General features: G+C 39.1%; 1 protein-coding gene across 1 annotated transcript in view; it reads left to right on the top strand.

Moving 5' to 3' along the window:
• The window catches only part of LOC138015535 (sushi, von Willebrand factor type A, EGF and pentraxin domain-containing protein 1-like), a 48,844-nt gene that overhangs the window by 9,757 nt on the left and 27,108 nt on the right, over positions 1–11,979 (top strand). The window contains exons 2-7 of the mRNA XM_068862599.1: positions 405–503; positions 4,044–4,182; positions 5,860–5,962; positions 7,041–7,125; positions 10,022–10,069; positions 11,658–11,786. Coding sequence (XP_068718700.1) covers positions 419–503; positions 4,044–4,182; positions 5,860–5,962; positions 7,041–7,125; positions 10,022–10,069; positions 11,658–11,786 — 589 coding nt within the window. The 5' untranslated portion in view covers positions 405–418. The remainder of the gene's footprint in view (positions 1–404; positions 504–4,043; positions 4,183–5,859; positions 5,963–7,040; positions 7,126–10,021; positions 10,070–11,657; positions 11,787–11,979) is intronic.

Here is an 11,979-nt window from a genome sequence, read left to right as displayed (position 1 = left end):
TTACCGATCGTACTTGAATAACGATTGAATATAGGCTAGAATTCTTAGTATATTTTCCCAGTCTCTTCTGATATGAGTAAGAAGAGGTTATCTTCACAGTGAATATAAATTTAAATGTTTTTCAAAGAAGGTCGCACATCGAATCATTAAAATTTAAATCAGAATTTCACGAAGGGTTTTGTATGGAAAAGGAGATATAACACAGGTGGCCTTTGCTGGGAAATGTGTAAATTTTTCTTTGTGGACTCATTATTATCAGGATAACTCCATTTGTTTTTGCACAGCTGTGAAAGTAACAATTAGTTCCTATGGTTTCATAGTTTTTGCAGCTGAAATCAATATAAGATTTCCCATGAAATGGGGTTACTGCCAGGATAATTAAAATTCTCATTTATTAACTCCAGACAGATTCCAAGGGATGCATGTAACCCGAATAACGGATGTTAAAATGGTACTCTTTGCGGTCTCCTTGTTGCTGTTTGCTGTTACAATTGAAAGCAAAGGTAAATTGCAAAACGTTATTATATCTATGTTTGTGCAATCGCAATTTCTAAATAATATTCGATGAATCTAAAACAACAAACCCAGAATTTAGTATTTCGGGCTTACAAAAAATGGCACTGAAATCCACTAAATCGATTTCAATAACCAAGTTTTTAAACTGTTTTTCTAGAATCTCATTTATTCCACCAAATGGTTCCACTAAGTTATCAAGAAATGAACTAACTAACAAAAGCTCTTCTTTTCGCACACTACAATATCCTTTTCGGCCATTATTTTTCTCTATTCCCTATTTTCCTTTATCGAACGAAGGACGGTTGCCTCAATAACGTCATCCGACATGTTGGCCGACACTTCTGGAACCTCGATCCGGGGCTTTTAGAGTCATATACGTACTGACGACTCACCCAACCTGGCGCACTTCAAAGTCATATGCGTGGTCCTCATGTTTCATTACTGATTCCTTTTGTTATCCGTGAGGATTTGCTGCAAGTCCAGTTCAGTTTATGTTTTTTTTTTTTTTTTGCCACAATTCTCAGTAGTATCAATGACAATATTATAATACGCCATTAAATACATTTAGTGGCGAGGAAGCTCATAAAGAAACCAGAAGGCTTATTTGACATGAGCTCCTCAAAAATGAGATTAAGCACTGAGTAGGCTGAATTAGAAACCAACAGTAATGAATTTTTCTTTTTTTGTTAACACACACACGACGGTCTACGACACTGCGACTTTAACGAGAATGCACCAGACAATACAATTAATGAGAAATACGATTAAGTCTGGGACGTGAAATGACCAAATTTTACGTTCTATGAAAACCGCGGGTACACAACAGCGTTCCAGTCAATTCAGTTGCAATTGGTGTATTTAATATATAACAATATATTCTAACGAGACCAATTACAACTGAATCATTGAGAGCAATACTGTTGTGTGCCCACGGTTTCCATAGAACTTGAAATTTGGCCATTTCATGCACGTCCAAGATTTAACGAAAACGGTCGCAAAGAATCCCTTAAAGTTATTTTTCATTTGCAGCGATCATTTCAGAACGGTACGATATTTTGAAGAGAGTACTGAATTACTTTTTTAGAATGCTAAGAGTAGAGGGAAACTGAGAGGGAAATTGAGGACTGTTTTGTGTTCTCATTTAAATCATTCCAGGCTGCCGTCGCAGTATAGCGAATGTAGAATTTGCCATAGTTGGTTCTACCGTCATTAATATAATACGTGGATCTTTCAGCAAATCTAGTTTTATCATTTGTGCACTGAGGATACCGACTAGCCTGTGAACGCAGGCGTATTTCCAGCGCTCGCTTCTCTCTCCTTTTCAGGGAAGAGAAAGTTAACGACCGCCGGAAATACTTCTGCGTTTGCAGGCTAGATATCGATTGGAAAAAGGATCGGAAAGATTTTGGGAGAATATTAAAATGAAATTGGTACGTAAATTGGGCATTGTGATAGAATACTAAGTCAGTTACCTTAAGGTAAATCCCTTGAAAAAGACGTACTATCCAGATTTTTGTCAAATTTGGCACAACTGATATTCATGCTGTTCGTGCACAGGACATTCAAAAAGTGCAATAAACAGGTGGGGTCAGTGTGCTTGTTTTCGCGCTGCATGCCCTTAATTCTAAGTGCTTTTTGCCGAATTACGCGAGAAGCATTCGAAACTTATCAATCGGAAAAATTGTTGTTATGTGGCTAAAGCTACTGAATATTACTGAAAACTTGAGCCTACTTATTTGTCCGGACTAAAATCTTTCAGTAGAGTGATTGATTTCAAGTTGCTCAATCTTGTCACTGAATCAATGCAAGCAAATTGGACTGCTACATAATCATCTCACACTTACTGTCTGGCTCCAAATGCAGTTTCACGGCGTTTATATTTAAATTATAAATACGACAACTTCTACTATTCTTAAAATATGTTTTCCGTGTACCTGTTACGAGTACATAACACCATTAAAAAGGCGGGGGTCACCATCCTCGTTCAGGAGAAAATAGCCATTCCTTGACAGATTAAGCATGGTGTCGATGAAAATCCGCCATTTTATCAATGTGCGCGAGCTAATGCGCGCGCGAATGGCGCAAGAAATTATGCGCAGTAGGGTTGCGCAATGCAAAATCGGGGAATCACCTTAAGTAATTCTAACCTTTTAAAAAGGAGGGTCAGTGCGAGCATCTGGTGAAAAAAATGTCATGATGCGTATGCCCCTTTTTTGCAGTGTAATAATAGGCTTAAAGTTGTGTGATAGGTGTTACCCCAAACTAACAGCCCATATATTAGAAATTGATAAATTGGGGAGTAGTACAATATTGTAAAATTACACTTATGTCGACTAAAATATAACTTTATAGAGTACCCTTATGCCTTTTGATAGCTTTTTACGTAGTTCCTGCGAGTGAATTTTCCAACTCAAGTTAGCATCAATAATTAGACCCAGATACTTAACATATCAAAATAACACCTTTTTGTAGTGGAATAATTAATCTCTAATTCGATGGTTTAACAACGCGCGAGGGAAATTACGAGCAGTGAGAAAAATGTATTATATGTTAAACCATAGAATAAGAGGTTTATTATTCCGCAACAAAAAAGGTGTTACTTTGCTTCAATTTATTTGGTAAGAGTGTTTAGATTGCTTCATGTGTCCTTCAGGGCGCGAGCGAACGATGTAAACAGCACAAAAAAAGCCAGGCAAAGATCATTATTTGATTGGATAAACAAAATGACGAGTGACAAGGCATGGCAAGCTAAATTCTCAGGCTTTGCATCGTGTTGAAAACAATTTCCTTCATTTAAAAACTCCCGTGTTATTCATTTTTGCTCTATTCTAAACCGATCAAACCGGGACACTACTGTGTATTGCCGTCTCATAGTGTGCACGTTCTCTTTATCAAATATGGTAAATGTTGTAATAGTGGAATTTATTATTATTTTGATGTCCACTCAGGGGGACTCGGAAAAAAATCCTAGTGCTTCTATGCAGGAGTCGAAACTACGAACTCCCGATTACTAGTTCGGATGCTCTACCACAACCTACAATTGTAGCTTAATGACCCGGCTTCCACTAGTCTCCTATGGCTTAGTTATAGAGTGTTTTCACGTGACGTCACGGCAGCCATGTTGGTGTTCCAAAACAAAGGAATGGCAGCCATTATAGTGTACCAAACTAATTCTCCGGGAATTGAACTATATTTTATGCAAATACTTTCTTTTGTTTGAGTAATCCAATATGACTGCTGGTCACGTGAATGAAAACGCTCCGTTAGAGCATCCGAACTAATAATCGGAAGGTCGTAGATTCGGCTTCTTCGAAGGAGCACTCGGAGTTTTTCCGAGAATCCCCGAGAGTCACCATTGAAAAAAAATGTCTTCTTTTCACAAGCATTGTTGTAACAATTGTTGTTCATTTCATGCAAATTATTTTTGCGGCAATGAATTTGCATTCAGGCTCGCTTTCATTTCGAGCCTGAAGTGAATTGAGAAAAGGGCCTTTTGAGATGATTCAATAGCGTTTCATTTTTTGTAGACTATACTATGATTGTCCAGACGTCAAATGACAAGTGGGCCGGAACTGATTCTACTGTAAAGATCCGAGTTCGTGGCACATTTAGAAACATCAACGAAAGAGCACTTCCTACAACCTCTTCTCAGTTGGAAAAAGGAAGGTGAGTTAACGTTTACAGTTTCTAAGTCTTTAAATTGGGCAAACCTGGGGCAAACGTATTGTTGTCCAAGTTGACAACTAAAGTTTTACTCACTCTTTTACAGATTAGCTTCAAAAATGCCCATTTCTTTATCACAGGATTAGTTTAGGTTGTATTTACCACTACTACCAATGATTTACACTGAGGAAACATTGGTTACATAAATTATTGATGATTTACAACATTTTTCACATATATCTCAACATTAAGTGAAACTGCACCTCACAATACTAATTGTAACTACTACAGATTGTTTATCAACAGCCCCGATTTTTCCCTTAAAAATGTACACAACAAAATTACTCGATTCTAATTGGCTGAGAGTAGTGCTGTTTTTTGTAACCGCAGTGCAAAAATAGCTATTTCAGTGCAATTTACTCACAGAATTCTCGCTTTTCGATTGGTTAATGAGCAAGAAAAGTCAGAGATAGCCAATCAAATGCCAACCCTACATGGCGCAATTTGTGGCAGAAGTTTTCCGTGATTGCGTGATACGTGTGCGTTGCTTCTGCTTAACCATCTCGAATTTTTTCATGTCTAGTTATAAGAAATCACATGATTTTTGTCGTGCCATTTGGAAAAAGTAAGCACTTTTAAATTTTTTCAGACTACAAATTGTACTCGCCCCTCGGGCTCGAGCAATTTTGTAAGTCTTTGAAAACAATTACTGGTGCTTATTTGTTCCAAACTGCATTCGAAATCATATGATCACCTACATGAATTGTGTTCAACTCAGTTCTATTACAATTATTAAATTGAAATAGCGATTGGTGAGGAGACCTCAGAAAGCCGATGGCATGTACAAAGATGTCCCCTCATGCTATGAGTATTTCATTCTAAGAAATTAAAGACCAGGCGACTGCCATAAGTACAAAAAAGACTGAAAAATTAACCCTAGAAAAATATTTTCTATAAATTCATGTGGACGCGACGTCACTAATGTGAGAAATGGCCATGACCAACGGGGTAGTCTGATTGGGTCGCAGATCACTATCATTTGGGCGATATTGTGAATAGCCAGGGTTGCCTCGACAAGGTTTCTTTGCGATGTTTCAGTTGAAGAGGGCGGCGAACAAATGACTGACAGAAATGGGTTTATCAATTGCGTTGATATCGTTAGTTGTCCACCGTTGAGAAATTTGAAAGATTAAGTTTCGAGCGTTAGCCCTTCGTCAAAGGGAATTGCTCTGACGATGGAACAATTCTGAGTAATTTATTTTGACCAGCTCGAATCGTCAGCTCTCAGATTTCTCTACAGTGGTCAGTTTACCATATCAACCCAGTTGATAAACCCATTTCAAGCGTTAGCCCTTCGTCAGAGCGAATTATCATTGTGTTTATTTAGAAAGCAGACAGACGACGCCCAACCCTAATCTACCGGTGACTTGGCTGTTTTTCGTGAAATTAGAGAGCTTTAGATTATTATAGATTTTGTCATAGAATATCAGTGAGCGCGCGCAAACCAGCGTCATTTTGATGGTCATTTTCCACGGGCTACCATTTTGCCACCAAACTCAAGATTGATATATAAATAAAATCGATTTATGATATTTGAAAAACAGGTTTTGTTAAGAAAAGGAGAGTAAATAACAACTGCTAAATGGTTATCTTGCTTTTTTTTTTCCTTGCATATCACAGGAAAGATACCTTCCTCATTCAAGACTATGACATAGGATATGTGAAAGGAATGGACATTTATCGCGACAACTCAGGAATCTTTCCTGATTGGAGGCTTGATTATGTAATAACTTTGTTATATTCTGGAGCTTTAGCAAGACGACGGCACTTGTATTCAGAAATAGACTAAATTAGATGCACACTCAATTTTGACTTCCAATACGAAGTGTCTCTTTAATTCTAAGCATTTGCTTTCTATTTCCAACAAGAAGTGTAACTTTAAGCTTATGGTTAATGCAGCTGTTTATTCCCACTTGAAGAGCAGCATTTGGAGACACTTTGTGAATAAACCATATTTCGTATTCGCAGTATTGGACTGGAACTAGCTTGCAATGGAGGCTAATGCGGGATGAAATACTTTTTAATATATTCCCCGCGTTAGCCTCCGTTGCAAGCTAGTTCCAGTCCAATACTGAAAATACGAATATGATCTTTCCGAGACACGAGGGATTTTGAAGTTGGGGAGAAGAGCGAGGGGACACTTTGTGACGTTTATCGAAATGCGCGTGCATCTAATTAGCGCTTTTCTGGACATAAGACTGGCATGAACGGGGAGCATGTTTGGAGTAAAAATTGAAATTTTAGGTCGGATATTCACGTCCTCCAGATTAAAACGAATTTGGTCAACGTGGTTTTGTTCATCAATTAATTAATTAATTTCATTCATTGCCATTTGAATGGTTTCGCACTAAACGTCGCTTGTTTCTGCTGTTGAGTCGTTTTTTTTATAGTGAGCCCAACACTTTTACGAGAATATTAAGATGACCTACCCAAGAACCCATTCTTAGGAAATTCATGTTATAAGGTGTAATGAACTAGCTCACAAAGGATTTTCCTCGCGTTTCAAAGGGAAACGCCTGCGATCGAGAAGCGGTTTTCAGCTTTGCGTTGTGAATCCAAACGGAAGGCACACACATCAAGAAGAAATTTCAAAATGAAATGAAGAACGCTTGATGAGGATAGAGGAAGAAAAAGATAATTTTCTATTGAATCGTCTAAGCAAGCTGAGACAATCAGTGTTCTTATGATTAACTCCCGCAAAGGCCTTAGGACGAGAATTGTATGAGCTCGTCCAACTGAAACATCTAAGACTTTCAGTGACTCGCAGAGTGAAAAATGCAACATTCTCTTTACTTTTAAAGATAATAATTCAGATCGATAACGCCCCAAACAGCAATTTCAATTACAATGGATGGGTTGATCATGGAAAGTGGATCACGTTAACTCGTGAGTGATTATTTGTTTAAGTCAGCATAAAGTTTACACCTTTTTTTTTTTGAGCGTCACTGTCGTCAGTTAAAATATCCCCGAAAGTTCCTTTTCATAAAAAAATTTCAAATTCAGGCGCATACACCTAAGCTTACATTCTGTCTTTCTTACGATTGATCTTTCCCCCAAAGCAAATATATTTGTTTTTATCCTTGAAACCTATGCCTCAGTCATTTTTTCACGGGCAAGCTGGTTGGAAGCATGGGCCTCCCAGGTCAATTTTTGTTACAATCTTGGTAATAATAAGTTGTAGGAATTCAACAGTTTGGAGCGTCTTCGGGAGGTCACGGGTTCGAAGCTTAGCCGGACGAATCAGCATCCACGGTCCAAATATAGGTTAGGAAATAACGCTTTCTTTGCGATGCCAATTGGAAACTGGTAAGACTTTCAAGTCTACTCGAATAAGAACCAAAAACTGTAAGCTCCCTCAGACATGTAACTTGTTGGGACGTTCTTCCACTTAGAAAGAATCTCCTAAATCGACTACTTCTCAATGAGAACAGCCGGTAGTACCGACAACAGACAAATTGAAGGTCTCAAGTGCTAAACCTGATGAAATTAGTATACTGTTCATCTTTGGAACGAGAGATCAGAGAAGTCAACACGTGACAAAGTTAAATACAGTAAACACCCGCATATAAGAACAAGAGGATTAAGAACATCAGGCTGAAATTTGGCCAATAAAGCACCATATAAATAAGAACAAATTCAGCCTGATAAGTAACATGATCTTACTACAAAGGGAAAGGGCATAAGGATAAGGAAACAATAAAGTACAGTAACTTGTATCAAAGTACTATGGTGTGCAGGACCATTGCAAACTATAAAACTATTACAAAACAGCATTGTATGTTAATTAAACCTCTAGTAATATACAGCTGTTTCGAGAAAGGTTGTCCGAAAGAAGCACAAAAGCGTACGCGACAATGCCGAAAGGCGTTATGGTAAACTGTCAGTTTGAATCAGCGAAATCATGACGACAATGCTATCGAAAACGTCACCTAGAAATACATGCTCATGCTATGTTACTGACATTTAGATATGAGTGAGTTTTAAAATTCAGTCAAATGATCCGGGCCATCAATTTGTAGGATTCACAGACAAAGCATGATTCTGACGACTTTTACCTTACTTATGTTATGTCATGTTTTGCAGAGAAAGTCGGAGATTTGTACCCAAAATCTTGGCGCACGTGCAGAGCCATCGTTTTGGCTAGTGAACCCCTTTTGTTCTTTTTGGTAGGGTGATGACGGGAGAGAGCTTCAACATAAGCCTGCACATACTGCCAATTCATTAACGCTATATCCAAAGAACTTTTTCATCCAAACAGCTCGCCATCGTACGTCTTCACTAGACGGTCGTGGCATCTTCGATTCTGGGCGTTCACTACAAGTTGAATTTATTTTATTGAATACCTCCCATATTACTTTTCAGCATTGCCGCGAACGCTCTCAAGCTTCTTTTGGACAACCTTTCTCGAAACAGCTGTATAATTTGAAGTATATCTGAAACCAATTTTAAGAACATTTTAAGAACACTTTCAGGCTGATTTCTCACTTAGCACCCCTCAAATAAGAACACGATCATCCTTAAAACTGAAAAAAGTGTTCTTATATGCGGGTTGTTTACTGTATAGTTGACATTTAATTGGACAAAAAACATTTTTATGCAGCGACGGGCCAAATTTATTTGGGAATAAACACGGGAGAGTACACAAACATTTAATAAACAGTACTTATCTTCACTGGTCTCGGTTCGCAAGTGGTTTCCCATTGCAGCTCATTGCCTGTTGGGGTTCTCACCACTGTTGAATTGTTTTCTTCTCTGTCAGTTTTAAATACTTCCCTTTTAGGAGCTTCCCTTTTCAAAAAATTAAGGTTAGAGTTCACTGAAAAAGTTTTTAACGGGAACTATTTAAAGCGGCAGTGTGACGCTATTTTAGTCAAACTTCAAGACACTATTCAAAAGACGTCCTTGCATCAATGAAAACCGAAAAATAATGCTATAGTTTTGTTGACAATAGGCCACTTGCACTAAGAGGTCATGTGACATCGTTTTTATGAAAATGAAAGTTACATGATTTTGCCTTCGAAACACTATTAGTGGGTCATCTCTTAAACAAAATAATAGTGATTTGGTTTTTCAAACCCGCACCATTTGCTTAAAATGAGAAAGTCCGTAGCTGGTCACGTGACCAAAACTTGATTTAAAATTATGAATTACCGCTTTCTGACACAAATTTTGCACTTGAACTTTAAGGAAAATGTTTAAAAGATGATGTGGTAACGTTTATGGCACATCTGAACTCAACTATCAAACATTTAACAAGATATAAGCAAAAAGTAGTTTTGGCCGCCATGTTGGAGGGCAAGAGTATGCCCTCCAACATGGCGGCCAAGACAAATCATGCTACTTTGTTGAAAAATCAAAGTACCATAAAATATCTCTCTTAAATGCGTTTCCGCTGAAATTTCGCGCGTAAGATAATTTTTATGAGTTCTGTCACTTTTTGGCAAGAGTAAGATTACAACTCACTGTTGAAGGGAAGCAAGTGGCCTATGACCATTGAAATGCACTGAAGCTATTCTTTGTTGTTTGCAGCCAAGGATAGAGGGGTTGGACATGGCTTGAAATTTCAAGTTTGGAGAAAGTGTCTTCAGAAATACACCAAAAATTAAATAAGAATAGCTCTTTGTGCCATAAATGTATTTCATATCTTGTCAGTGGGTTATCAGGAATGTTGTACTTGTGAGCTGAAGTACCAATTTAGATTTTTACCCATTTTTGACCTTAAAACAGCCAATTAAGCATGACAGTGGCCCTTAAACCAGGAAATGAATTTTATTTCTTTCAGTTTCGTGTGACCAGGGGTACGCTGTTAACAATCAAGGCTTCTGCGCTGGTATGTCATAAATAAGAGATTTTTTTCTTTTTGCCATCTAACGCAAAGCCATCGATAATAACTGAAACCGTGAAAAGTACCTGTGTGTTGCATGCCACATAGCTGTCTTCTCACGTTACTTTCTTTTGCACATTACAAACCACTGAATGGCAACAATAACAACAACAACAACAACAACAGGACAAACACAGCAAAAGGTAAATGATTCGGTTAACTGACAACAGACGCACCTACGTTTGGTTTGCGAAGGATGAATGACAATGCATCATGTGTTATCTCTGTTTGCGCTCTGAAAATCAACAATCCAATTAGATCATGGATCGTCTGACAGAAGTCGTTTCTGCTAACAAATCAGCTCACCGACCGAAACAGGTGCTCATCAAGGGTATCCTCTATCTCCACTAATTTTTGAGTCAACTCTTTCCTGAGTAAGGCGCTGTTTACACGCAGGTAGGGTAACCCTACAGATAGGGTGACCCTAGCAGGAGGGTCAAAGATGGCCCGGGTTTACACAGGCTACCACCCGGGACAACTTTGCATGCTTGGTAACCGCCAGTATCGCAAACACAATGGAAACCGCTAAAAAGTTGTCCCGGGTAGGCGAGTTGTCCCTAGCAGAGCGTTTACAAGGCAGCTACGGTTACCCTAGCGCTAAGGTAACCCTAGCACTCACAAAGGGTTACCCTAGCGTCAGAGTAACCCTAGGTGCCTTGTAAACACGTCGATGAAAAAAAGAAGAATGTGTGAGTGCTAGGGCAACCCTCTTGCTAGGGTAACCCTGGCACTAGGGTTACCCTACCTGCTTGTAAACAGGGCCTAATTTTCTTTTTACGAAGAGGTTTTTCCCGCGACAAGTATCCATTTCCCTTGACGTTGAGATAGCTCTGTTTTGATTGGCTCTTACAACAGTGGGCGTGCTGAATCTCCCAAAGGAGGCGTTATATGTTTCCTTTGACGCTGACAGAGCCTAGTTTTGATTGGCTTTTACAACAGTTGGCGTGCTGAAACTTCCAAGGGTGGCGTTCTGTAAATAAATCTACTCGGGAAAGGGTTGATTCCTAGGCCAAGTATGGGTCATAAAGGTTCCCCTTGATGAGCTCCTGACCGAAGTAAATCCCAAACAACTATCCACTAACAACACACCATGTTGACTCTGAAGCTTGTTGAATCGTCAGCTACCAACAAAGGGCTTGTCTCGCCCTTCTTGTAAACGTTTTCCCGTCCCGATATTTTGCCGATTGTCGTCCCGTGCCGATTGATTGGCCCTGGGTATCTCAGAATGCCTGCAACAGTCCTTTTCAGGCTGCACTCACCCAGATGAAGGAACTTCCTCAAGATATCTTTCTCCTTGGTTCAAACCATTTACAATAATGATAAAGGAGGATTGAATCCTCCAAAAAGAGAAAAATTTCCCTTGGTTCCAACCCATCGGTGTTCTTCCTTTGTAGCCGTTTTTTGTCGACAAGCGTTACGTGACACGGATGTCACGCTTGGGACAATCCACAAAAGGGCTGCTAAGGAGACTTACCTTTCAGTCGTCATTTACTGTTGCTGTGACTTACATCTTTATTGTTTCTTGTTGTGGAAGATAAAGACGAATGTGTCCCCAGTAACCCATGCGGTCCAAATTTCAAATGTGTAAACAACGTTGGCTCATACCGTTGTAAATGTTCGGATGGCTACGAACTTGTGCCAGGAGATAGCAATCAATGCCAAGGTATGCAATTGATCATGGTTGTCATGGCAAACTCATCGTTGAGAAGGGAATAGAATATAGGACTGTGCTAATCACCTTATCTTGCTTTCTTGGGGACTGAAATGAGAAGGGCGCACCTCACAACATCGGGTTGGAAGCAAACACAAAAGGCGCCATATGGTCCATGTTTGATGAAGCACCACGGCCAGTTGAA

The sequence above is a fragment of the Montipora capricornis genome, chromosome 9 (genome assembly GCF_036669925.1).
Source record: "Montipora capricornis isolate CH-2021 chromosome 9, ASM3666992v2, whole genome shotgun sequence".
In the NCBI taxonomy this organism is placed as follows: Eukaryota; Metazoa; Cnidaria; class Anthozoa; order Scleractinia; family Acroporidae; genus Montipora; species Montipora capricornis.
Note: the sequence above shows the minus strand (reverse complement) of the source record. Positions and strands in the feature narration are given on the sequence as shown.